Source organism: Microtus pennsylvanicus, chromosome 4, assembly GCF_037038515.1.
Source record: "Microtus pennsylvanicus isolate mMicPen1 chromosome 4, mMicPen1.hap1, whole genome shotgun sequence".
Taxonomy (NCBI): Eukaryota; Metazoa; Chordata; class Mammalia; order Rodentia; family Cricetidae; genus Microtus; species Microtus pennsylvanicus.
Window position 1 is genome coordinate 21,866,728 of NC_134582.1, and position 25,372 is coordinate 21,892,099.

Genomic DNA, 25,372 nt, shown 5'->3' on the forward strand with positions numbered 1-25,372 from the left:
GAAGAAGTACCATAAAACACTCAATTTAAAATAACTATAAAAGATTCCATATTTTATTGAGTTTTTCTAATCTGGCTATATACCAAAATTATCTATGATGACTTTAAAACTAACACAGGCAGCCAGATGTGGGTTACTCTTCAATAATCCCCAAACTCAGAAGTTAACAGGACAGACTGTAAATATGAGACTAGCTTGGGAAACAGGATAAAAAAAACTATATATTAAAAACACCCAGAAGAAAACAACACAGATACCCAAATCTCACTCTTCACTCTATGAGCAAGAGAAACTCCAGAAGGCCCCAAGAACTCCACTGTTAAAAGACCCTAGTTGTGACTTGAGTGCAGTGCCAGAGGGGAGAAGACCCATTGCTTACATTCAGACTAATGGCAATTAGAGCGACATCCAAAATTAGAGAAGGGAGGGAGGTGTTCAAAAGGTAAGGGATGAGAAGAGCTGGTAGGGTACATGGAATGCAGAGATACTGCATTAAGGAGGAAAAGAATGCACTGCAGCATGCATTAAAACCCAGAATTAAGGCGGGGGCGGGGATAAATATGATCTCTATGGCCAGAACAGTAGCCCAATAACACAAGCTAATGATTGAACAGTGAGAATATCCATCTTATGCCACTGTCTATCTTTGGGGATACATCTGTGCCTTTTTGTGACTATTGCTAATCTTTTTGTAACTTGCAAGAATCACTACTGACTTTGGCCTACTCTTGCTGATTCAGTATTTGAGATGGATGATTGCATGTGTAGCAGTGAGAGAATGCTTGTGCAGTCTCCAGCACCACAAATGTGTGTGCGCATGCATGTGCACACATGCACGCACGCACACGCGCACACACACACACACGCACGCACACACGCGCACACACACACACACACGAGTCAGAGATTTATTTGAGATTTGGCTTAGGATTCTTCTAATTTAAATATGTAATAACATTTAGGAAAGAGATTCATTATAAAATCAATCTTAATCCATATTAATACATTCATTTAATATACTCTTCAGGATTAGAAAGAACAGGGGGTATCTGGAGGATTATTTTCACAAAGGAGACTATAACAAAACAAATCAAGCATATGCAGCACCACGGCAATATAAAACTCTGGATACAGATTCACAAACTAAAACCATTCCTTTGCTAGCTAGCATCTAAGTTTTCACTTGGTAGTACTCTAGTTCATCAAGAGGGATGTAGTTCTATATGGTTTTTAAAAGTTATGGTAACTGAAAAACAATTATTTTATCCTCTCCACCCAGGTAGGTCCTGCACATCCTTCTCTAGGGCCTATCTAGGTGAGTATGCATGACCCTCCCCTCTGGAAACCCCCCTAACTCAACAGATCTAGCTCATGGCCCACATCCAGTGCTGCAGCCTATTGCGCCCATCCCTGCCTGCTCCACATCCAATCTCGAGGCTTCCACCAAGACAACCCTGCCTGTCTACAACAATCCTCCTCCCCACCATACCCATCCTCTATGCTCGGCCTGATCCACCCTAACACTCAAACTTAAATCAGGATGCACATTCTGCACACCAGCCCAAGCCCGTGTCCATCCAAATTCATAGTCATTTACACACTCCAGGCTCACCCTCCAGCAACCCTTTCTTCTGCCTCAACCTGCTTTGTGCATAATAGACACAGAATTAACAAAAAAGTACACATGTCAACTCTTATCACAAAAATACAAACCATATGAAATGTCAAAAGTGTCTTTCCTCCAAAAGCTACCAGTCATGTAGAAATAAATGTTAGACAATGAAAATAACCTAGATAAACTCCAGGACATAGCATTTAAAAGACCATCATAAACTTAAAAGAATTCAATATGTTTAAAGAAGGCACAAAGGTCCGGGCGGTAGTGGCGCACGCCTTTTATCCCAGCACTCAGGAGGCAGAGGCAGGCGGATCTCTGTGAGTTCGAGGCCAGCCTGGTCTACAAGAGCTAGTTCCAGGACAGGAACCAAAAGCTATGGAGAAACCCTATCTCAAAAAAATCCAAAAAAAAAAAATCCAAAAAAAAGAAGGCACAAAGGAACAATTCAGTAAAAAAGAAAGGAATTTAAGGAAAATAAATAAATGAGTGATGCCCAAGAAAACACAAACATGAGGTCGATGGAAATGGCAAACACAATCTAGAACTTAAAAACAAAATTCAATAAAGAGATACAAACATTAGAGAGGACTCAAGATGAAATGAAGATGGAATGAGAATTTCTATAACTCAACTAGAAAACTCAAAGAAAAGCCTTAGGAGTAGAAAGAACCAGACAGAAGACAGAATATCGGGTCTAGAAGATAAAGTATAGAACCTAGATAAAATAAGGAAAGAATATGAAAACAGGGAAAAAATAAAGGAAAGAAACATACCAAAAATGTAGGATATCATGAAAAGACAAAACCTTCAAATTGTAGGCATAGAAGAGGGAGAAGAATCCCAAGTTAATGGCATAGATCAGATCTTCAACGAAGTTATAAATAAAAGCTTCCACAACCCAAGGAAAGATGCACACACACACATATCTGAGAACATCAAACAGACAAGCCAAGAAAAGAAAATCCTCAATTTTTAATTGTATCAGTTAAAACACCAAGTATGAACAGCAACAATAACCCCCAAACCATGTGCCACATATAAAAGGAACCCATCAGAATAACAGTTGACTTCTTAATTGAAACTCTGAAAGTCAAAGGATACTGAATCAACATATTCAAATCCCAAAACACCATGATGCATGATGGCCAACCTAGACTAATAAACCCCATAAAACTATCTGCTATACGTGAAGGATATTTTAATTACTGTTCTATTACTGTGAAGAAATACCCATGACCAAAGCATCCTATGAACTAAAGCATTTAAATAGGGACTTGCTTACAACTTCAGAGGTTGAGTCCATTATTATCATGGTGGGGAGGATGGCAGCATGCAGCCAGCTGAGACCTATGTCCTGATCTTTGGCAGTGAAAAGGGGTTGGGGAGGGAGGACTTGGCCTGGGCTTGCCATGGACTTTTGACACCTCAAAGCCCAACCCCAATGACACATTTCCTTCAACAAGGTCACACTTAATCCAATAAGGCCACACCTCCTAATCCTTCTAATCCCTTTGAACAGTTCTACTCCCTGATAACCAAGCATTCAAATATATGAGTCTATGGGAACCATTCTTATTTAAACTACCACAAAGGACAAAGAAAAACTTTCCATAATGATATAAAAAGCCTGAAAATCTTCTAGCCAACAAGCAAACCTAAAAAAAAAAATACAGGAAGCAATCCTTGGGCTGAAGATATGAATAAACAAGATATTCTAGAATAAAAGCAAAGCCATACCAATAGCTCTCTGATTGGATATAAGAACTGCTCAATATGAGGAAAATCACAGCAGGTACTAGAAAGCTAGTCAACTAACTGGGGCTAGTGAAGTCAGGGATTTTGGAAGAGAACACACAACTGTCACTATACTAAACAAGCACAATCCCTAACTACAGTCTAAATATTTGTCCTCATACACACATAAGCAGATAAGGGTAGTCCTTACCCTTCAAACAGTAACAAAAACCCTCTCTGCAATTGTCAGAGACAATTACAGAAAATCATAACTAGCCAAAATGCAGAAATATAGAGTCCAGTACCAAAGGATATATCTACATTGGGGATTATTGTGGAAGAGGGGGCAGAAAGACTGTAAGAGCCAGAGGAACAGGGAGTTTGAAGTGAGATTGTGTCTCCTAGGAATGTTAGAAGCTACACCCATTAAGTCTCTCCCACATGACTACCTAAACACATACTGAACAAGGTCAAAAACAACAGGCATGCTAATGTGGACTGAAGAAAGCCCAGATGGACTCAACAAGACTCAAAGAACTATAGGCAACTAAGGAATGGAACTAAGGAATGCTGAGAGGAAGAGCCCACCAATTGATTATCTAAAACCAAAGGGTCAGCCCTGAAAACATGCATACAAGTAACATTATATAGATTAAACAAATTATATTTAGGGATATATATTTGTGTGTATGTATATAGCAACAATTAGTGACCAAACGTAGAGAAAAAAATGACTTTTCCTAATCTAACTTTTCAAAGCAAGGATAAAAGTCATTTTTAAGGTACATAGATGTGTGCAGGTTTTATATATTTCTGTATCCTATCAGTGCCAGCACCTCCCTAAGTGAGATTTAGGCAGCCTGGTATTCACTGAACGCCCTCAATTTTTGCACCAGCACATCTAAGTTTTGCTTATTCGTAACTGAGAAAAGCTGTGTGAAATGGAAAAAAGGCACCAAATTAGAACACAGGTGTTCTAGTCTGTTTGACATTTTAGTGTTGAAAGATTAACCCCCTATGGGAGGGAGGAAGGAGTAATTCCTCTCTCAGATATTATACATTATCATACAAAAAGCCCAGTGCCAGGTATGAGTCTGTGGTATCCTACAGACCCCTCCCCCAAATAGGCTATTACTATTTTTCCTACATTATCTTCCATAATCTAATGGTAAGACTCTATAACTGACAACACAAACTCAAATCATAAAACAGAGAATCAAGTGGGCATTCCCCTGAAAACTCTATGCATGCTACTGGGAAGAAAAGAAGCCAAAAGCGTTATCCAGCAGAGAGCTCTGCGAGCTATAATAACAACTGATCTGGCAAGATGTGCCTATTGGTGCAATTGTAGCACAGATGTTATGGACGTAACTAACTGCTTTCTGGTGAGATTTTAGTCCTACTCCACAAGACAGAATTCATACCTGGTACTACTAAGTGGGCCAAGAAACAATGACTGGGTAGGTCATAAGCCCTAGGGAAGAACCTGTTCCTATATTTTTGTTGTTATTTAATAGATGTAATATTAAAATGTTCCATAAAAGCTTGTCTTATACCCATATATTAATGTGGAACTCAACATTCGTAAGAAAAGCTTTTTTCTACAGTAGATGATGGATACAGAGACACGCAATTGGTCAACATGCAGAGACTAAGAGACTGCAGTGCCCAGCATTACATGGGAGGTCTACATGGCATCCCTCCTTGGAAGATTCAGGGTCCATAGGGGAAAAAGCATCAGAGAGATGATGAGTACGAGGGAGTAGAGGGATGCTGTGAACAGTGTTTACTAGACATGACATTGAATGAATTTAGGGACGCTTCACATACAAGACGTATACAAAATCAAGCCAGTCTAACCTTAGCATGGATGGGGGAGGGGTTCCCAAAGCTCCACCACTCCTAGCTGAGCAGTTATTGGCAACTGATGGCTGTTGGGGAGGTGCCCTTGAGAGGCTGCCCGTGTTTCAGGAGATGGTCCTACATCTATGCACTTGAAAGGATAACAGATTAAAGCAGCACATGCGTGGTGTGGAGCGAGACGCCCAGCAAACAGGAAGCACTCAGAATCCATCAGTAGGTAATGTGCTTCATACCATGTCAGTTGAGAATGAAAAATGCCTACCTTAAAGTACACCAAGAAATATTTATAGTGTTGGAATTAAAAGGTTCATTGCTCTAATCATTGCTGTTATTATAAAAAGGGAAACTAGAGTACATGCAAGACCATAATATAATGCAGTAGAATCTGGGAAAGCCATCCACCCCTGCTTCCAGGACTGAGGACTCACTCCTGCCAAGTGCTGAGGCTATTAGCAGTTCCCATGTCTTAGTTCCTCTGCAGGGTCTGCACCGAGGAGAGCAGCCTTATGTCACATCCTCTTCTCAGAGCACCTATGGTTCGGTGACTAAGTGGCATAAGTTACTAAAGTTGAGCCCTGTGCCATAGTAGAAGGATGTCTAAAGGGTCACCCAGTCCCAGGGTTCCCTAAGATCAGCAAAGGGTTTCTTTGCAACTGAAGCTCAGCTCGATGTCTCCCCTAGTCTATTCTCCTTCTTTCCCTCCCTCCAAGCTATTGATCTTGGGAATAGTCCTGGTCACAAATCAACTTCTGAGTCTGCCGCCTAGGGAAATGACTTATGACACCTGCCCAAAGTCAAGAATCCAATGAGAGATCAAAACGATTTACTACAAATGTGCCAGCATAATTCTACAATTACAAAATGAACAGAGGAGACCAAAAACAAATGGAGCAAAAACTCTACAAGGTAATACCATAAATAATATTCTAAAATAGTCTAAAGCCTCAGTTGTGAATGAGAGGAGGAGGAAGAAGAAGAGGAGGAGGAGAGAAGAAGAAAGAGAATGAGGAGGAGAAGATGGAGAAGGAGGAAGAAGGTTCTCCACTGAATTCATTTTATATAAAACAAGAGGGAATTCACCATCACAAGGAGAGGAGAGTAGGAGAAGATGGAGGTGAACTTTCAAGGATGCTTGATGCCTGGAAGCAGACTCATTGGGTCAAAGATGACATTAAAGTGAAACCAGGTCCCCTCACTTATTCTAAAGAGTATACTGCAACCAAGAAGGAACTAAATTGCTCAGGGGTATTAGGTAACAGTGTAACCTATGTAGGCCTCTTATTAATTTTAGAGTTATTCCAGCTTTTTTCAATGTTATTTCAATAAATCTATGAGGTATAAAGTCAAGATATGAGTTCTCATGCATACTGCTGTCACTGCCATTAAATACTCCAAATGTCTCAAAAACTAAGACAAAATAAAATGTTTCTTCTCTAAGTTACATTGGCTATGGTGTTTTATTACAGCAAAAGAAAATAACTAATACAATTAGCAATTAAAGTTTACCAAACATTGCATCCTAATGGCTTTTTCTTAAAATAACACTTATTACTCATTCAATAAGAGACCAAATAGAATAGATATTTAATGGTAGCAATGCATTCTAAATGCCAATATAACAAAAAAGCAACAGATAATAGGAAGAGAGCATTAAGTAGATTAATATTATGCATGACTGATTGAAAGAAGCTAAACAAGATACAGGATATTTAGACATCTGTTTCCAAACAGCAGAACAAGACTTAAAATGACAAATTTAATCAAGATCTCCAATTTGAAAAATAAAGGTCTCAAAAATCATTTGTTATTGTAGGCTAGTCCATCCCCCAATGAACACAAGAATAAAATATAGGGTCATGTTGTAGAAGATAAAAGCAAGTCTATGATTATTTTTATAATATTACATATTTGGGTTGGGAGGATAGCTCAGTTTGTAAATTGCTTGCTTTGCAAGCCTGAGGACCTGTTAAGGCTCCAGAATATGAATTCAAAAGAGCCAGACATGGAGATATGTGCTTATAATCCCAATTCTGGGGAGGTACAGATGAACAGCTATCCGTGGCTAAGTGGCACCAGCTCAGACTACCTGTTGAGTTCCAGGCCAGTGAAAGCCTTATCTCAAAAAAATTATTTAAATGTAGATATTCCCTGAGAAATGATACTCAACAATGTCTTCTAGATTTTATATGTATGCACAGACATATGTACATTGATCCACATACATGTACACCCACATGAAATGCAAGCACACACACAAATACTGCTAAGTTAAAATTATATAAGGTGAGTCTAATTTTAAAAAAATTAGGAAAAGCATTTTAGAGTCAGTTCTAAGTTGCATGATTTAATCTGACATAGAGCTTCTTGCTACAAAACTCTGAAAATCTATCATTTTCTGTTAATGCAATATTTATAATTACAAATGGCTAAAGAAACAGAATCTTTGTCTCTTTTGTTATCCAAAGTTGTCAGAGTAACCCTGGTCCTAAAACACTTAGATTGTTAAAACATCTAGGTAACTTTTATTTGCCATCCTAGGGTCCGAGAAGGACAGACACTGCAAACGTCCATACAACAGCAACTACAAATTATATTTGAGGGCAGTCTTGGGTACGTAAGATTCTATCTTAAGCCAGGCGGTGGTGGCGCATGCCTTTAATCCCAGCACTCGGGAGGCAGAGGCAGGCGGATCTCTGTGAGTTCGAGACCAGCCTGGTCTACAAGAGCTAGTTCCAGGACAGGCTCCAAAACCACAGAGAAACCCTGTCTCGAAAAACAAAACAAACAAAAAAAAAAGATAAATATATCTGATTATCCTGATTTACCTATTGTGAAGAGCAAGGAATTTAGTGACTTTATACATAACACTTTTTGACAATTTATGGGAAAATAATGATGCCAACTGGTTGCTTCTAGCATCTCTCAAAAGAATGAGCTCAGAAAGTAAGGGGAACTCTTCCACTTCTAGTAGGAGTGCAAACTTGTACAGTCACTTTGGAAATCAGTATGGTGGTGTCTCAGATAATTGGAAATCAATTTACCTTAATACCCAGCATTACCACTTTTGGCCATATATCCAAAGGATGCTCAATCATATCACAAAGACACTTGCTCAAATATTCTCATAGCAGCAATATTCGTAATAGCCAGAACCTGGAAACAACCTAGATGCACCTCAACTGAAGACTAGATAGAGAAAATATGAGATATATACATAATAAGTATTACTCCACTGTAAAAAACAATGACATCATGAAATTTGCAGGCAAATGGATGAACTAGGAAAAAACATCCTTGAGTGAGGTAACCCAGACCCAGACAGAGAAACGCACTCTGTACTCTAAGTGGATACTAGATGTAAAGTACAGGATAACCATGAGACAATCCACAGCCCCAGAGAAGCCAGGTACTAAGGAGGACCCTAAGAGAGATGCAAAGCTCACCCTGGGAAGGGAAAATAGATGAGACCTCCTGGGTAAATTAGGGGCGCTAGAGGGGAGGGGATGGGAGATGAAAACATGAGAAAACTGGATGGTCCAGTTGGGGAAAGGATGGAGTAGGAGAGAAATGAAAGAGATATATTGATTGAGGGAGCCATTGTGGGGTTAGGAAGAAACCTGGCATTAGGGAAATTCCCCAGGAATCCACATGGATGGCCCCAGCTAAGACTCCTAGCAATAGTGGAGAGGGTGTCTGAACTGGCCTTCTCCTGTACTGAGATTGGTGGCTACTCTAATTGTCACAATAGAACCTTCATCCAGTAATTGATGGAAGCAGATGCAGAGGTTCGCAGCTAAGCAGCGGGCCAAGCTCCTGAGTCCAGTCAAAGAGAGGGAGGAGGGACTATACGAGCAAGGGGGGGTCAAGACCATGATGGGGAAACCCACAGAAACAGCTGTGGTCCATGTGAGAGCTAATGGATTCTAGGCTGACAGCTGGGGAGCCTGAATACGACTCAACTAGGCAACTAGGTTTTCTACATGTGAGTTACAGTTACGTGGCTTGGCCTGTTTCTGGGGCCCCCGGTAGTGGTATGAGGTCCTATTTCTGGTGCATGAGCTGGCTTTTCGGAGCTCAGTCCCTATGGTGGGATGGCTTGATCAGCCTTGATGCAGGGAGGTGAAGGAAAGGAGCTTGGTCCTACCAGAACTTGATGTGCCAGGTTTCATTAACTCCCCATGGGAGGGCTTGCTCTTTCTGAGGGGTGGCTGGAGGGTAGGGGGAGAAAGTTAAGGGAAGCTGGAGGAGGGGAGGGAACTATGGCTAGTATGTAAAATGAAAAAAAAAATGAGCTCCACAATAAAATCAAGCACGGCTATACCACAGGATATATTGACAAAGGAAAAGAATGAACTCGGTGACACAAATGACAGGCTCCAGACATGCGGTCTAAAGGTTTCTAAGAATCTTGAGAGTCACAGAGCTCAGTTGACTAGGAGAAGACTAGGGGCCGGGTTACTGGTGATTCTGCCTACTGTGCAGGCAATACTCAGAGTAGAAAACTGCAGAAGTACAACTCCATTCTGGAAAAGCTACATTAAAGGCAGATGTGAAAGGCCATTGTTGGAATAGCCAGTTCACAGCATGCAAGCCATTCTAATAAATTTCTTTTTAATATACATTTTAACATATATTATATTAATTAGTCAATTCTTTCCTTCTTTCAGTTCTGTTCCTCTAAAGAACCCTGCCTAATAGAAACATCTTTTAAAATTCCTTCTTAAATCATCAAAGTTTCTTTGGGGAAAAAATGTCCATTTCTATTCCTCCACAACTTTTTAAGACCTCCCTTTCTCCATACTGTTCCTCTTTCCTAGTTAGAGTCCTACAGGTCACAACTGGTTTATTACATTTAAAGTAAGATGTGTGGAAGCAGATGCATGAATCCAAGAATTGTGTACTGACAAATCACAGGTGAAAAAGCAACATTGCATAGCAGTAGAAATTATGAAATTCTGAATAATGAGCTATAAATTAATCCATGGAGCAACTAACCAACGGGTTAGATGAAATCAATCGGCAATCCACTAACTAGTTCATGATGTGTCTGCACTGAGGTAGACATTCAGGCTGTGGGAAATGGTCAATACAAAGGGTTAGGAATGAGGAATTACAAAACATGTTGGACATAATTAGTCTCTTCTAAGCATGTAACCATGACAGCATGTTAAGAAATCCTAAGGGAGGTTTTAAATGATGGATATCTTGTTCTGGTTTGGTGTTTTGAGATAGGTTTTCTGTACAGAGACCAGGCTGTGTACAGAATGATTCCATAGTACAGTCAAGCCTTCAACTCAAGAACCCATTGCCTCAGCCAGTCCAGAGCAAATACTTTTAAGACATAAATAATCGTAATCATTTATAAACACTAAGTTTACCAATGATCTCCTATTCAAAAGCTGGGAGGCCCCAACAGGAGAAAACAGGTCTGCGTAAGGGTTTATGAATGGAAAGCAGGGCCCTCTAAGAACAATGCGCTCAATACAGAGTGAAAGCCAAGCAGGCTAGAACCGAGGGTGGAAGTATGCCGTGCTTTGCAGAGAGGTAACACAGTAGATCCAGGTGGAGAACAGAAAAGGCACAACATTACAAGAAGCTTGATTTCAGGTTTACTTCTCACTACTTTCTGGCTGAGCCACCATGAAGAAGTCTTAATTCTATTTAGAAGATCAAAGGAGGGTCGTAGGAAAAAAGAAACTTTTCTTTTTCTTAAGTGATACGACTATTACATGGTGCACGCTCATCATACAGCCCTCTTCTTCTGGGACCACATGATGGCCAAAGCATGCGCTCCAGGAACAATGAGCAGTGCTGAAATAAGAAATACTATTTGCTGAAGCTAACAAAGCCTGCCTGCATGTCCCTACCTCTGAGAAATGGAGGAGACAGAGGTGTCGAGTTACAGGATGAATTATGAGGACTAAGTTTATGAACATAAAAAAAACCTAAAAAGTACCAATGAGTTGCTTTATTGGGGATGGTATGGTTTCTCTCTAATCTCAGTGTCAATAGGAGTCGAGAAGTTATCAGCAGTCAGTATCTGTTTGTTGAATTAGAAATCTTGAAGAAAGGTGTAGAGTTGCAGCTAAGTCTATAGACCAGGTTCCCAATGACAGCAATGGATGTGGCATTTCAGTGGTACAACAAAAGTAGGAAGCAAAGTTCCAGTGAAGCTCTCCACTGTGGTGATTATCAAAGTACCATCTATCTTTTTCCTCTGCATAAAGGTCAAACTCCCATGGTGTTTAATCTTGTGGAGGCTGGGGAGATGATGGCTCAGTGGTTAAGAGCACTGCTATTCTACCAGAGGAACTGAGTTTGGTTCCCAGCATCCACATCCGGGCCTCACAACTGCTCCAGGGGACCCAATACCCTTTCTTGCTTCAACGGGAACTTCTCACTCACATATATATACATACACGCACAAATACACATATATACATGAATTAAAAATAAATGAACAGGGCTGGAGAGATGGCTCAGTGATTAAGAGTGTTTGCTGCTCCATCAGAGAAACTGAGTTTGGTTCCCAGCACCCAGACCAGGTAGTTCCCCCACCACCTCTAATTCCAGCCCCAGGAGTATCTGATGCCTCTTGCCTCCACGGGCACTGCCACCCCCCACACACACACACAGGCACTGCACCCCCCCACACACGGGCACTGCCACCCCCCACACACACAGGCACTGCCACCCCACACACACACACACAGGCACTGCCACCCCCCACACACACACACAGGCACTGCACCCCCCCACACACGGGCACTGCCACCCCCCACACACACAGGCACTGCCACCCCACACACACACACAGGCACTGCCACCCCCCACACACACACAGGCACTGCCACCCCCCACACACACAGGCACTGCACCCCACACACACAGGCACTGCCACCCCACACACACACACAGGCACTGCCACCCCACACACACAGGCACTGCACCCCACACACACAGGCACTGCCACCCCACACACACACACAGGCACTGCCACCCCACACACACAGGCACTGCCACCCCACACACACACACAGGCACTGCCACCCCACACACAGGCACTGCACCCCACACACACAGGCACTGCCACCCCCCACACACAGGCACTGCACCCCACACACACACACAGGCACTGCCACCCCACACACACACACAGGCACTGCCACCCCACACACACAGGCACTGCACCCCCCACACACACAGGCACTGCACCCCACACACAGGCACTGCCACCCCACACACACACAGGCACTGCCACCCCACACACACACACAGGCACTGCCACCCCACACACACACACAGGCACTGCCACCCCACACACACACACAGGCACTGCCACCCCACACACACACACAGGCACTGCCACCCCACACACACAGGCACTGCACCCCCCACACACACAGGCACTGCACCCCACACACAGGCACTGCCACCCCACACACACACAGGCACTGCCACCCCACACACACACACAGGCACTGCACCCCACACACACACACAGGCACTGCCACCCCACACACACAGGCACTGCCACCCCACACACAGGCACTGCACCCCACACACACAGGCACTGCCACCCCACACACACAGGCACTGCCACCCCACACACACACACAGGCACTGCACCCCACACACACACACAGGCACTGCACCCCACACACACAGGCACTGCCACCCCACACACACACACACAGGCACTGCCACCCCCCACACACACACACAGGCACTGCCACCCCCCACACACACAGGCACTGCCACCCCACACACACACAGGCACTGCCACCCCACACACACACACAGGCACTGCCACCCCACACACACACAGGCACTGCACCCCACACACACACAGGCACTGCCACCCCACACACACACAGGCACTGCCACCCCACACACACACAGGCACTGCACCCCACACACACACACAGGCACTGCCACCCCACACACACACAGGCACTGCACCCCACACACACACACAGGCACTGCACCCCACACACACACACAGGCACTGCACCCCACACACACAGGCACTGCACCCCACACACACAGGCACTGCCACCCCACACACAGGCACAGGCACTGCCACCCCACACACACACACAGGCACTGCCACCTCACACACACACACAGGCACTGCCACCCCACACACACACACAGGCACTGCACCCCACACACACAGGCACTGCACCCCACACACACAGGCACTGCCACCCCACACACAGGCACAGGCACTGCCACCCCACACACACACACAGGCACTGCCACCCCACACACACACAGGCACTGCCACCCCACACACACACAGGCACTGCACCCCACACACACACACAGGCACTGCACCCCACACACACACACAGGCACTGCACCCCACACACACACACAGGCACTGCACCCCACACACACAGGCACTGCACCCCACACACACAGGCACTGCCACCCCACACACACACACAGGCACTGCCACCTCACACACACACACAGGCACTGCCACCCCACACACACACACAGGCACTGCCACCCCACACACAGGCACAGGCACTGCCACCCCACACACACACACAGGCACTGCCACCCCACACACAGGCACTGCCACCCCACACACACACAGGCACTGCCACCCCACACACACACAGGCACTGCACCCCACACACACACACAGGCACTGCCACCCCCCACACACACAGGCACTGCCACCCCACACACACACACAGGCACTGCCACCCCACACACAGGCACAGGCACTGCCACCCCACACACAGGCACTGCCACCCCACACACACAGGCACTGCCACCCCACACACACAGGTGCACATTGCCTTACCTGTCACACATACACGTATTTAAAAGTAACTGACGTTTAAAAATAAGTCTTTTAAAAGAAGAACATATAATATGATCAGTAGGATTATATGTTTGCCTTAATTTAGAAGGGGTTGATGACAAACTCTTTAGCCCCAGCAGATCTTTATAAGTTCCAGGCTAGCCAGGGTTACATAGTAAGACCTTATTTCAATAAATACGATAAATAAAAAGACGTCCCAACTCATTAAAACTGCTTTTTTGACAAGGTAAGAATATTCTGGTCTTATCTGAAGGACTTCCAACATCAAATACCAAAGTACAAAACACCTTAGATCAGTCCTTGTTGCCCCAGCACTCAGAGGTGGAGGCAGCTGTGCAATGCAAGACCCATGAGAGCTAACTCCAATACTGACATAGTTTTAAACTGTTGCTGGATTTTTTTTTTAATTACAGAGAACATTCATGTTTTTTTTTTTCCATTCTGTATTCTACCCTATCTCCAACTTTTCAATCCTATCCTACGCCAGTGCCATTGTTTTTCAGAAATTATTGAGACTAGCTTTTGTGAACCGGGAAGCTTGGTAACAGCTGTGTCTGAGAACGCTGATCTACTGCCTAGAAGTGCATTGGCATCTAGAGGCTAGGATGGTGCAGACCCAGAGGCTGGTTATCTTATTTTGAGCTAGCTTCAGCTCCCTAAATAGCCATTCCTAGCCCACCTCGATGTCAGACCAAACACACTGTGACTAAGGAAGGTTCTCAACCTTCCTAACGTTGTGATCCTATAATACAGTTCTTCAAGTTGCAGTGACCCCAAACCACAAAATTATTTCTGTGGCTATTTCTTAACTGTATTTTTGTTGCTGCTGTTACCGTTAAATATTTTTGGTGGTAGAGGTTTTGCCAGAGGGACTCCACCCACATGTTAAGAACCACTGAACTAAGAGATTAAAAACCTTGTGGAGTCTATTAACTGACCAGATCACTAGCTTCCATCAACCCCGAGCTAAGGTTTCATCAGCCAGCCTCTGAGGACTGTACAATTTAACTGCTGATCTTGCCAACAATTTCCTCAACTTAGTACTTTTTTCATTCTGTTACTGAAAAACTTCATGAAACCACTTCCGTAGAAGAACATGGAACCTGTGGTAACCTAGCTCCGTGTTCTCTAGGCCATGATCACTCAAATCTGGCTACAGAAAAACTACTCCCTTTGAGTGGGTGCTGTAGTATATGCGTGTGCATGTGTGTGTACGAGTGTGGGCATGTGTGTATGTGTGTGCACGAGTGTGGGCATGTGTGTGTATGTGTGTGCACGAGTGTGAGCATGTGTGTATGTGTGTGCACGAGTGTGGGCATGTGTGTGTATGTGTGTGCACGAGTGTGGGCATGTGTGTGTATGTGTGTTGGCATGTGTGTGTATGTGTGTGTATGTGTGTGGGCATGTGTGTGTATGTGTGTTGGCATGTGTGTGTATGTGTGTGCACGAGTGTGGGCATGTGTGTGTATGTGTGTGTATGTGTGGGCATGTGTATGTGTGTGTATGTGTGTGGGCATGTGTGTGTATGTGTGTGTATGTGTGTGGGCATGTGTGTGTATGTGTGTTGGCATGTGTGTGTATGTGTGTGCACGAGTGTGGGCATGTGTGTGTATGTGTGTGTATGTGTGGGCATGTGTATGTGTGTGTATGTGTGTGGGCATGTGTGTGTATGTGTGTGTACGAGTGTGGGCATGTGTGTGTATGTGTGTGCACGAGTGTGGGCATGTGTGTGTATGTGTGTGTATGTGTGGGCATGTGTATGTGTGTGTATGTGTGTGGGCATGTGTGTGTATGTGTGTGTACGAGTGTGGGCATGTGTGTGTATGTGTGTGCACGAGTGTGGGCATGTGTGTGTATGTGTGTGTATGTGTGGGCATGTGTATGTGTGTGTATGTGTGTGGGCATGTGTGTGTATGTGTGTGTACGAGTGTGGGCATGTGTGTGTATGTGTGTGCACGAGTGTGGGCATGTGTGTGTATGTGTGTGTATGTGTGGGCATGTGTATGTGTGTGTATGTGTGTGGGCATGTGTGTGTATGTGTGTGTACGAGTGTGGGCATGTGTGTGTATGTGTGTGTATGTGTGGGCATGTGTATGTGTGTGTATGTGTGTGGGCATGTGTGTGTATGTGTGTGCACGAGTGTGGGCATGTGTGTGTATGTGTGTGTATGTGTGGGCATGTGTATGTGTGTGTATGTGTGTGGGCATGTGTGTGTATGTGTGTGCACGAGTGTGGGCATGTGTGTGTATGTGTGTGGGCATGTGTGTGTATGTGTGTGGGCATGTGTGTGTATGTGTGTGGGCATGTGTGTGTATGTGTGTGTATGTGTGTGGGCATGTGTGTGTATGTGTGTGGGCATGTGTGTGTATGTGTGTGGGCGTGTGTGTGTGTGTGCACGAGTGTGGGCATGTGTGTGTATGTGTGTGGGCATGTGTGTGTATGTGTGTGCACGAGTGTGGGCATGTGTGTGTATGTGTGTGCACGAGTGTGGGCATGTGTGTGTATGTGTGTGCACGAGTGTGGGCATGTGTGTGTATGTGTGTGCACGAGTGTGAGCATGTGTGTATGTGTGTGCACGAGTGTGGGCATGTGTGTGTATGTGTGTGCACGAGTGTGGGCATGTGTGTGCACGAGTGTGAGCATGTGTGTATGTGTGTGCACGAGTGTGGGCATGTGTGTGTATGTGTGTGCACGAGTGTGGGCATGTGTGTGTATGTGTGTGCACGAGTGTGGGCATGTGTGTGTATGTGTGTGCACGAGTGTGGGCATGTGTGTGCACGAGTGTGAGCATGTGTGTATGTGTGTGCACGAGTGTGGGCATGTGTGTGTATGTGTGTGCACGAGTGTGGGCATGTGTGTGTATGTGTGTGCACGAGTGTGGGCATGTGTGTGTATGTGTGTGCACGAGTGTGGGCATGTGTGTGTATGTGTGTGGGCATGTGTGGGCATGTGTGTGTATGTGTGTACACGAGTGTGGGCATGTGTGTGTATGTGTGTGGGCATGTGTGTGTATGTGTGTGCACGAGTGTGGGCATGTGTGTGTATGTGTGTGGGCATGTGTGTGTATGTGTGTGGGCATGTGTGTGTATGTGTGTGGGCATGTGTGTGTATGTGTGTGGGCATGTGTGTGTATGTGTGTGTATGTGTGTGGGCATGTGTGTGGGCATGTGTGTGTATGTGTGTGGGCATGTGTGTGTGTGTGCACGAGTGTGGGCATGTGTGTGTATGTGTGTGGGCATGTGTGTGTATGTGTGTGCACGAGTGTGGGCATGTGTGTGTATGTGTGTGGGCATGTGTGTGTATGTGTGTGGGCATGTGTGTGTATGTGTGTGGGCATGTGTGTGTGTGTGTGTGTATGTGTGTGGGCATGTGTGTGTATGTGTGTGGGCATGTGTGTGTATGTGTGTGGGCGTGTGTGTGTGTGTGCACGAGTGTGGGCATGTGTGTGTATGTGTGTGGGCATGTGTGTGTATGTGTGTGCACGAGTGTGGGCATGTGTGTGTATGTGTGTGGGCATGTGTGTGTATGTGTGTGGGCATGTGTGTGTATGTGTGTGGGCATGTGTGTGTATGTGTGTGTATGTGTGTGGGCATGTGTGTGTATGTGTGTGGGCATGTGTGTGTATGTGTGTGGGCGTGTGTGTGTGTGTGCACGAGTGTGGGCATGTGTGTGTATGTGTGTGGGCATGTGTGTGTATGTGTGTGTATGTGTGTGGGCATGTGTGTGTATGTGTGTGGGCATGTGTGTGTATGTGTGTGGGCGTGTGTGTGTGTGTGCACGAGTGTGGGCATGTGTGTGTATGTGTGTGGGCATGTGTGTGTATGTGTGTGCACGAGTGTGGGCATGTGTGTGGGCATGTGTGTGTATGTGTGTGGGCATGTGTGTGTATGTGTGTGCACGAGTGTGGGCATGTGTGTGTATGTGTGTGGGCATGTGTGTGTATGTGTGTGTATGTGTGTGGGCATGTGTGTGTATGTGTGTGGGCATGTGTGTGTATGTGTGTGGGCGTGTGTGTGTGTGTGCACGAGTGTGGGCATGTGTGTGTATGTGTGTGGGCATGTGTGTGTATGTGTGTGCACGAGTGTGGGCATGTGTGTGGGCATGTGTGTGTATGTGTGTGGGCATGTGTGTGTATGTGTGTGGGCATGTGTGTGTATGTGTGTGTATGTGTGTGGGCATGTGTGTGTATGTGTGTGGGCATGTGTGTGTATGTGTGTGGGCGTGTGTGTGTGTGTGCACGAGTGTGGGCATGTGTGTGTATGTGTGTGGGCATGTGTGTGTATGTGTGTGCACGAGTGTGGGCATGTGTGTGTATGTGTGTGCACGAGTGTGGGCATGTGTGTGTATGTGTGTGCACGAGTGTGGGCATGTGTGTGTATGTGTGTGCACGAGTGTGGGCATGTGTGTGTATGTGTGTGCACGAGTGTGGGCATGTGTGTGTATGTGTGTGGGCATGTGTGGGCATGTGTGTGTATGTGTGTACACGAGTGTGGGCATGTGTGTGTATGTGTGTGGGCATGTGTGTGTATGTGTGTGCACGAGTGTGGGCATGTGTGTGTATGTGTGTGGGCATGTGTGTGTATGTGTGTGGGCATGTGTGTGTATGTGTGTGGGCATGTGTGTGTATGTGTGTGGGCATGTGTGTGTATGTGTGTGTATGTGTGTGGGCATGTGTGTGTATGTGTGTGGGCATGTGTGTGTATGTGTGTGGGCATGTGTGTGTGTGCACGAGTGTGGGCATGTGTGTGCATGAGTGTGTATGTGTGTGCACGAGTGTGAGCATGTGTGTGTATGTGTGTGCACGAGTGTGAGCATGTGTGTATGTGTGTGCACGAGTGTGAGCATGTGTGTGTATGTGTGTGCACGAGTGTGAGCATGTGTGTATGTGTGTGCACGAGTGTGAGCATGTGTGCTTGCTCACGTTTTCATAAACTTTGGAGATGACTCTTGATCAAAACTTCAAGAACACAAATCTCCTGTTCTCTTAGAGAAGCACTGACAACATGAAGTTTTAACTTTATACTCAAATCAGGAAATGATAACTGAAGAGCAATGGACCCAGAGGGGTGGCGTCTCCTCTCTTCACTTAGTGTTACAGATTAGCTGAAAATGCAAGACACATTCAATATTCTGACGTTCTGTGGGCAGAGTCTTACAAATCAAGGTGATTGGCATCAGAAATCTGAAAACTCACAAGTATGTCTGGCCAGTGAGTAGTTGGAGCCCCCGCTAGTCAAACCAAACCCTTCAGGAATCTGACTGGAACTCCGAGGTCTGGTCAGCAGTTTCGGTGGCTCAATTTCAGCTCCGAACTCCGCTCCGATCACTCCCAGGAGGACGATAGCAGTGGCCTGCTTCCTTCTTTCTTCGTAAGATGTGGAAATTTTTTTCATTTGTGGGACACTTGATAAGCAACCTGAAAACCAAAATATAGGAATGCAAGTTAAAAGAATATTGAAACAAAAAGTATGTGTGGTCAGAAGAACATTCAAGATTATACACTTCAGAAAGAATAGTTATTTTCAGAAAATGGCACTGGGGCACAAGGTGAGGCAATAAAAAATATGTCACCAAACCAAGAGATGGAAACACTTTGCTAATAGCCCTAACTCTTTAGAGGTTTATTCCTTAAAATATACCCAGACATTTTTTGTTATTTCCCCTTTTCCTACACTGTGTAATTATACCTGTTCATTTCAGATCATATATAGGCTGTTTTTATCGTGAGCCTCCCCCAGTGTTAGAAAATGACTTTGTAACTTCTAAGTCCATGAAAAAAAAATCACATCTCCTTTCTTGCATCTCCTATAAAAACTGCAGTCTTGGATGTTTAAAAATATTTAATACTAAGAAACATTTTCCGAACTATTCTATTACATACATTTCCCCACTTCACGGCAATTTTCTATTTTTAAAGACAGAAGGAATATTTATTAGAAATACTAACAGGTCCTAAAGCAGAAGAAAGAATGTATAAGCTTCACAGCACTCTTAAAGAGAAGAAACATCACTAGTCACTTCGTCTGTGTTTGAAAGGGCCATCATTCTAGACGTCATATTTAACAGTGTGATAACCTAGATCTCGGTGCATTCAATGAAAAATCACCCTTATTCACATACTTAGGGGACATGAGGAGTAAGGGCACATGAGACTGCATCTAGAATCCTCTTCTGTAGTACTGGATGCTTTACTCTTTACTCGGTGGTCTGGCAGAGGAAACAACCTGCTCCCCTCCCCCACGCTCAGCAGGAGCATGCTCCACAACAATAGTTCAAAGGAAAGCTCTATTCCGCAGTTGCACTGATTGTTCTGTCAGCTGACCTCTGCAGAAGGGAATTGCTAACTGCTGCCTTGCTCCTTAGCTGACAAATGAATGATCGCAGCTCCATCTATTTTCACTATGGCTGCCTCTAGCCCAGGTGCTCAGACAGAGAGCCCGGTGTGACATCTTAGATCAAGATGAATTGGCACAAACTCCTGATCCAAGATTGTTTTATACCATTTAATTTAGTTTCTTCCCCTGCTTGGATGAGCACAGCTCTGGTTATGGATTTCTATTCTAATGTACTGAAGCAGGCCCTGAAAGAAGCCGATGAAGCAGCTGCTAGAGCAAGGGACTGCAGGGATACTGATCAATAGGCAAGGCATTGACCCCAGCCGCTCAGCCTCGGCAGCACCAGGCTGGAGGGGGAGGGGCACAGCAGTACACATGGTCAGCTTCCAGGAGGAAATTAAACAAGGGGCACTCAGAGAGTTCCACTCTCACCCTGGCCCCCGCCTTCACTATGTTCCTTCTGTTTAATTGCCTCAATCTTGTCTTAACTCCCACCCCTAGGGAAGGAATTAAGACTTTACACTACTTCAATTTGGTACTTTCTATCAGTCACTTATGCATTTTATCCCTTAACTAATAGTAAGTATTGTAACAAGTGCCCTCTGCTAAATGGCCAAAATACAAAATTTTAATTACATCACTTGGTGTAATTTGAGTTTGGCATGTACCTGGGCTCACAGTAACATTGTCACACTACGGTGCTGAAATTTGATTATGATAAGCACCCAGATGTAAAAAGATAGATCTTTGTAAACAAGGAAATAAAAAAAGAAGAGACAGGAACTGATGAGTGATGGCAGAAGGTGCCAGATGCATCCCTGGAACTGCACTAAAAATAACAGCACGCCCTCATTTCGTTCCTCAGATTTGGAAACGTCTTTCCTTTATTGGCCTGACCTGGATTTTCTGGTAAAAAAGAAATAATGTGCTAATTAGCTGCAATACTGCCCTATAAGTAAAACTGTCAATCAATATGGAAATTTGAAGATATAAAAATAATTCTCTAAAAGTAAGTCTTCCTACAGTTTCATGAAAATCCAGTATTTTTTTTCCCCCACAGAGACATGGCTCCATTTAATCATGCTAACGGGTGACATAGAGATCCATTTTCTTGACAGGACGGTTGATCACCCTATCACAGTAAGAAAATTAATACCTTCAACTAGCTTGTACAGAAAATAGAAGGAACTGAATGGTGAGGGACATAAACGTCTTATATTGAAGTTGCGAACAGAAAGCACATTCTGCATGAACATGATGTTTCCTTAGGATTGGGTTACTCTGAACACAACATGAGGTTTTGATTTTATTAAAACAACCATTTAATTCATAGGGTTTCTGAAAGTACATAATTGTCTTTAGACTTAGCATAATTGAGTTCAGATTTACAGGAAGAGGAATAAACACTTTGCTTACAGCTTAACTAGAGCACAGGTAAAATATTTGAGAAGTTTAAGCTATTAAAAGGGCTGTGAGATATTGATTACTTCATTTAAAAAGCAGTCAGAGAGTGCAACTGAGAGGTCAAGATAAATTTAACAATTTGAAGCACTTTACTAAATAACTCTAAAGATCATGTTAATTGGCTTTGTGCAGTTCTGGGGTAAAATTAATTTTATCCTAGCTTACAATAAAAGGATTAAAAGACATATTAAGTTCTTCAGCTTTAACTGGAATAGGAATCAATGGACTTGAATTAAAGCTAAAGGCGGTTTTATGAGAGATGGACTACCAGCAGATACTTTATATCTGCAATTAGCCATATATTGATAGAAGGTTGTTATTGTATTCGGTATTAAAACCGTAGAGAAGTAGATACCACCAATTTACTACTCTGATAAAAATACTCTAAGAACTCTGTGGTTTGAGCAGAGAAAACTGTTTTTAAGTCATTGATCCTCTGTTTAGGACTGAACATCATAATGCTTTCTTAGTTGACTTTTATCTAAGTAAATTCTAGTTAAAATTAATGAACAATGTGTTTGAATTCAATGGGATTTCCTTTCAAATTGTAAACAATATGCAAAACAAGCTGCACTTCACAAACATATCACTTAGATTTTTAAAGCCAGTACATTAACACTGGGCACAGAACAGCAATTTTTGTCAGAAAACTCTGGTACACAAGAGTCCAAGTGATGCTCATACTAATATGAACATTCATAAATCTGGTATGAATTAAAATGTACTCAAAAGCTCACTTTGAAAATTCAGTAATATCTATTTGTTCATTGTAGATGGATATTAATTTTTTTACTTTTAATAATGTCTTAGAATCACATGCATGAAAATGTGATATCTAATAAAGTAAAAATAATCTGCACTTAATAAGATATATATCACTATATATCTTATCCAAAAAGATCGTTTTATAAAAAGAAGACCATGAGTTATATGATCTACCCATGGCAGCTGATGAAATTATTTTAATTAATTTGGATTAAGCTAGGAACTATTTTCTATTCTGGTTCCTGCGGGCTTATTTTATTTGCAATAAAGTTTATCTTGCTAATATTAGGCTTTAATAGTTAAGAGAAAAATGGTGAACTTTTTCCAATGTCTGTGTGAGGCTAGAATAGTCCTGACATGCCAGCCAAGGCTATGAGTTCCCAGAGCCACAACAGAGTCCTATTTCTGACTAATGAAAGATTCTAAAAATTTCATTTTATCTACTTCTAGTTTCTCAAGCCCGAAGACATTTGAAAACTCTGTGTGACAATATTAGCAAATACTGACCATAAAAAGGATATAAAATGGTACACTGGGTGAACTTGACCTGAAAATGATGCATGACAGTGAATCTGCTATCAAGAGGCTTTCAAATCAGATTTCAAAGCGTGGTCAAATGGTCCTGTGCATGTGCTTTAATCAAAACCATCTTCCTCTTGACTGACTCATATCTTAACTGATGGAGCTGGTGCCTAATGGAATATTAACAATTCATTTTTAATATATGCCCTTTCATCATCATTATATATTGCTAATCAAATTAACACTCTATATGTAGATACTCATATATGTGATTAAATCCCCACACATAAGTATATCACATTCCTAGTGAGGTTTTCAAGATATCATGCCTGAGAGAGCCACAAATATATTTTTGAGACTTTAAATTGTGTAGATCGCATTGTAGAATCGCATGTCAAAACAATGACTCTAAGAAGACTTCCCATCTACGCTATTTCTACCTAAGATTAAATAAATTTTTCTTTATGTGTTTGCTGTTCTTAGGGTTCCTTAAGATGGACAAAATACAACGTCACAAAAAATGTCAAACTTCACAAGATATGAAATAGAAATCTTCCAAATAGGCCTTTAAAAAGCTTTTTAATAATAGATATTAAAATCCTTAAAAGAAGCAAATATTTTAATATTAACTCACCTTTGAAACAATCTAGTTTTAAAGGAACTTATGATCATATTCTGCTAATTAAAATTTAGCTATCTAGTTTACCACTTCTTTCTTGAATATTTCAAAGTTGAATTTATTAAATAAAAAAGCCCTGGTCTATGACAACCCATGGTGAGAAAGGACTTAAAGACTCCAGGTTACTAGTGCTGAATCTGGCTTCGGAGGCTTTTGTGGAGGATCTGAGGAACCTTAGATTGTACATGCTACAATTTAGTTCCTTTTCTGAACCATGAGATTCAGTGAGAGTATTACATGTTATCTTCATTTGCTAGAATAACTTAGAGTGCTCCAGTTTATACAACACATCAAAAATCAGTAACAGTAGGAATATAAAATTTTATGTGAATTATTCCAAGTCATGCACAACTCATCCTGTGCAAATGAAGTAACACATTTTTGAAATGTTCTATATCTTTTCACCCCATTCAGAAAAAGAAAAAACTTAAAAATCAGCTAATTCAAAATAGCTGTCACACAGCACTTGCATCTATTTTCAAACTTTCACGGTATTTTTAAGGAGGTACATGTAGGGTGTGAGCAGCCTAGGAGTGCCTCCCATTGTCTTAAAAACAGTATAGCTGTTTTGTTTTGTGATTTAGCTGTCAACGTGCTCCTCGTCTGCTAGTGGGGTGGAGGGAATGTGCCCCTGCTCACAACGTGGCTTCTGCTTTTGTTGCAGCTGCTGCACCACTCCCCACTCAAAACAACTGAGTAAACAAACGTGCTATTAATTTGTATGCATGCACGATGGCCCCCTGCTGGAACACACTGGGTCCTGCAAATGCCTCTATCTCAGGCCACTCACTTATTAAGCCATTCTGAAGTAATGTCTCTGCAAAAAATGTGTATTATGTGAGTGCATTTAAAAATGCATGAAGGCATTTCCTGCCAAGATGAGATCAAGGAAAAATACCTGGCCATGTTAAAATTACTTTTAAACAATTAGTGTTATCGGTGTCCTGTGCTTATTATTCTGATAATTAGAAACCTTAAACCACTGGTACCTACTGCAGTAGGCGCATGCCAGGAGGCTATGCCCAAGAAAGCTTAACCACTAACAGCAATTTGCCTGCTTTTCCAGCAATTCAGGTCAATGTTTCACTTTCTTCACACAAGTACTAGTACGTTGGTTTCTCTGATCTGTATTATTCTACTTCCCCTTTATTAAGGAAACATCAAAAGGGTAATTGGTTTTCTTGTCTTTACTTTCACTGTAAACAGTCTCACTGTGAAAGACAGAATAAAACAAAAACAAATCATAAGGATTTAAAAACATCGTAAGTGGCTATCATATCTAGGTAATTAATTAAAAACTTGTAGACAATAATCCCAGCAAATGTTCTACTTTCGATTCCACTTACTTTGCAAAATTAAATATATAAGCAAGATTCTTTAAAAGCTTATATTTGAAAAATTGTAGCAATTTTTCTTGAGAAAAGAGAACTTTCAGAAATATGCTTATAAAAATTGTTCAGATTTGAATGCAGCAAACCATTTGTATAGATAATCTTTTCTCATACTTGTAGCTCTAAAACCCCAACTCCTATGATGAGACTCAGTTAAAA

General features: G+C 43.0%; 1 protein-coding gene across 3 annotated transcripts in view; it reads right to left on the bottom strand.

Moving 5' to 3' along the window:
• Nucleotides 1-25,372, bottom strand: part of Wdr7 (WD repeat domain 7) — a 277,322-nt gene that overhangs the window by 108,674 nt on the left and 143,276 nt on the right. For all 3 annotated transcript variants that reach the window (XM_075968486.1, XM_075968485.1, XM_075968488.1), the window contains one exon: nt 19,252-19,473. In XM_075968486.1, coding sequence (XP_075824601.1) covers nt 19,252-19,473 — 222 coding nt within the window. The remainder of the gene's footprint in view (nt 1-19,251; nt 19,474-25,372) is intronic.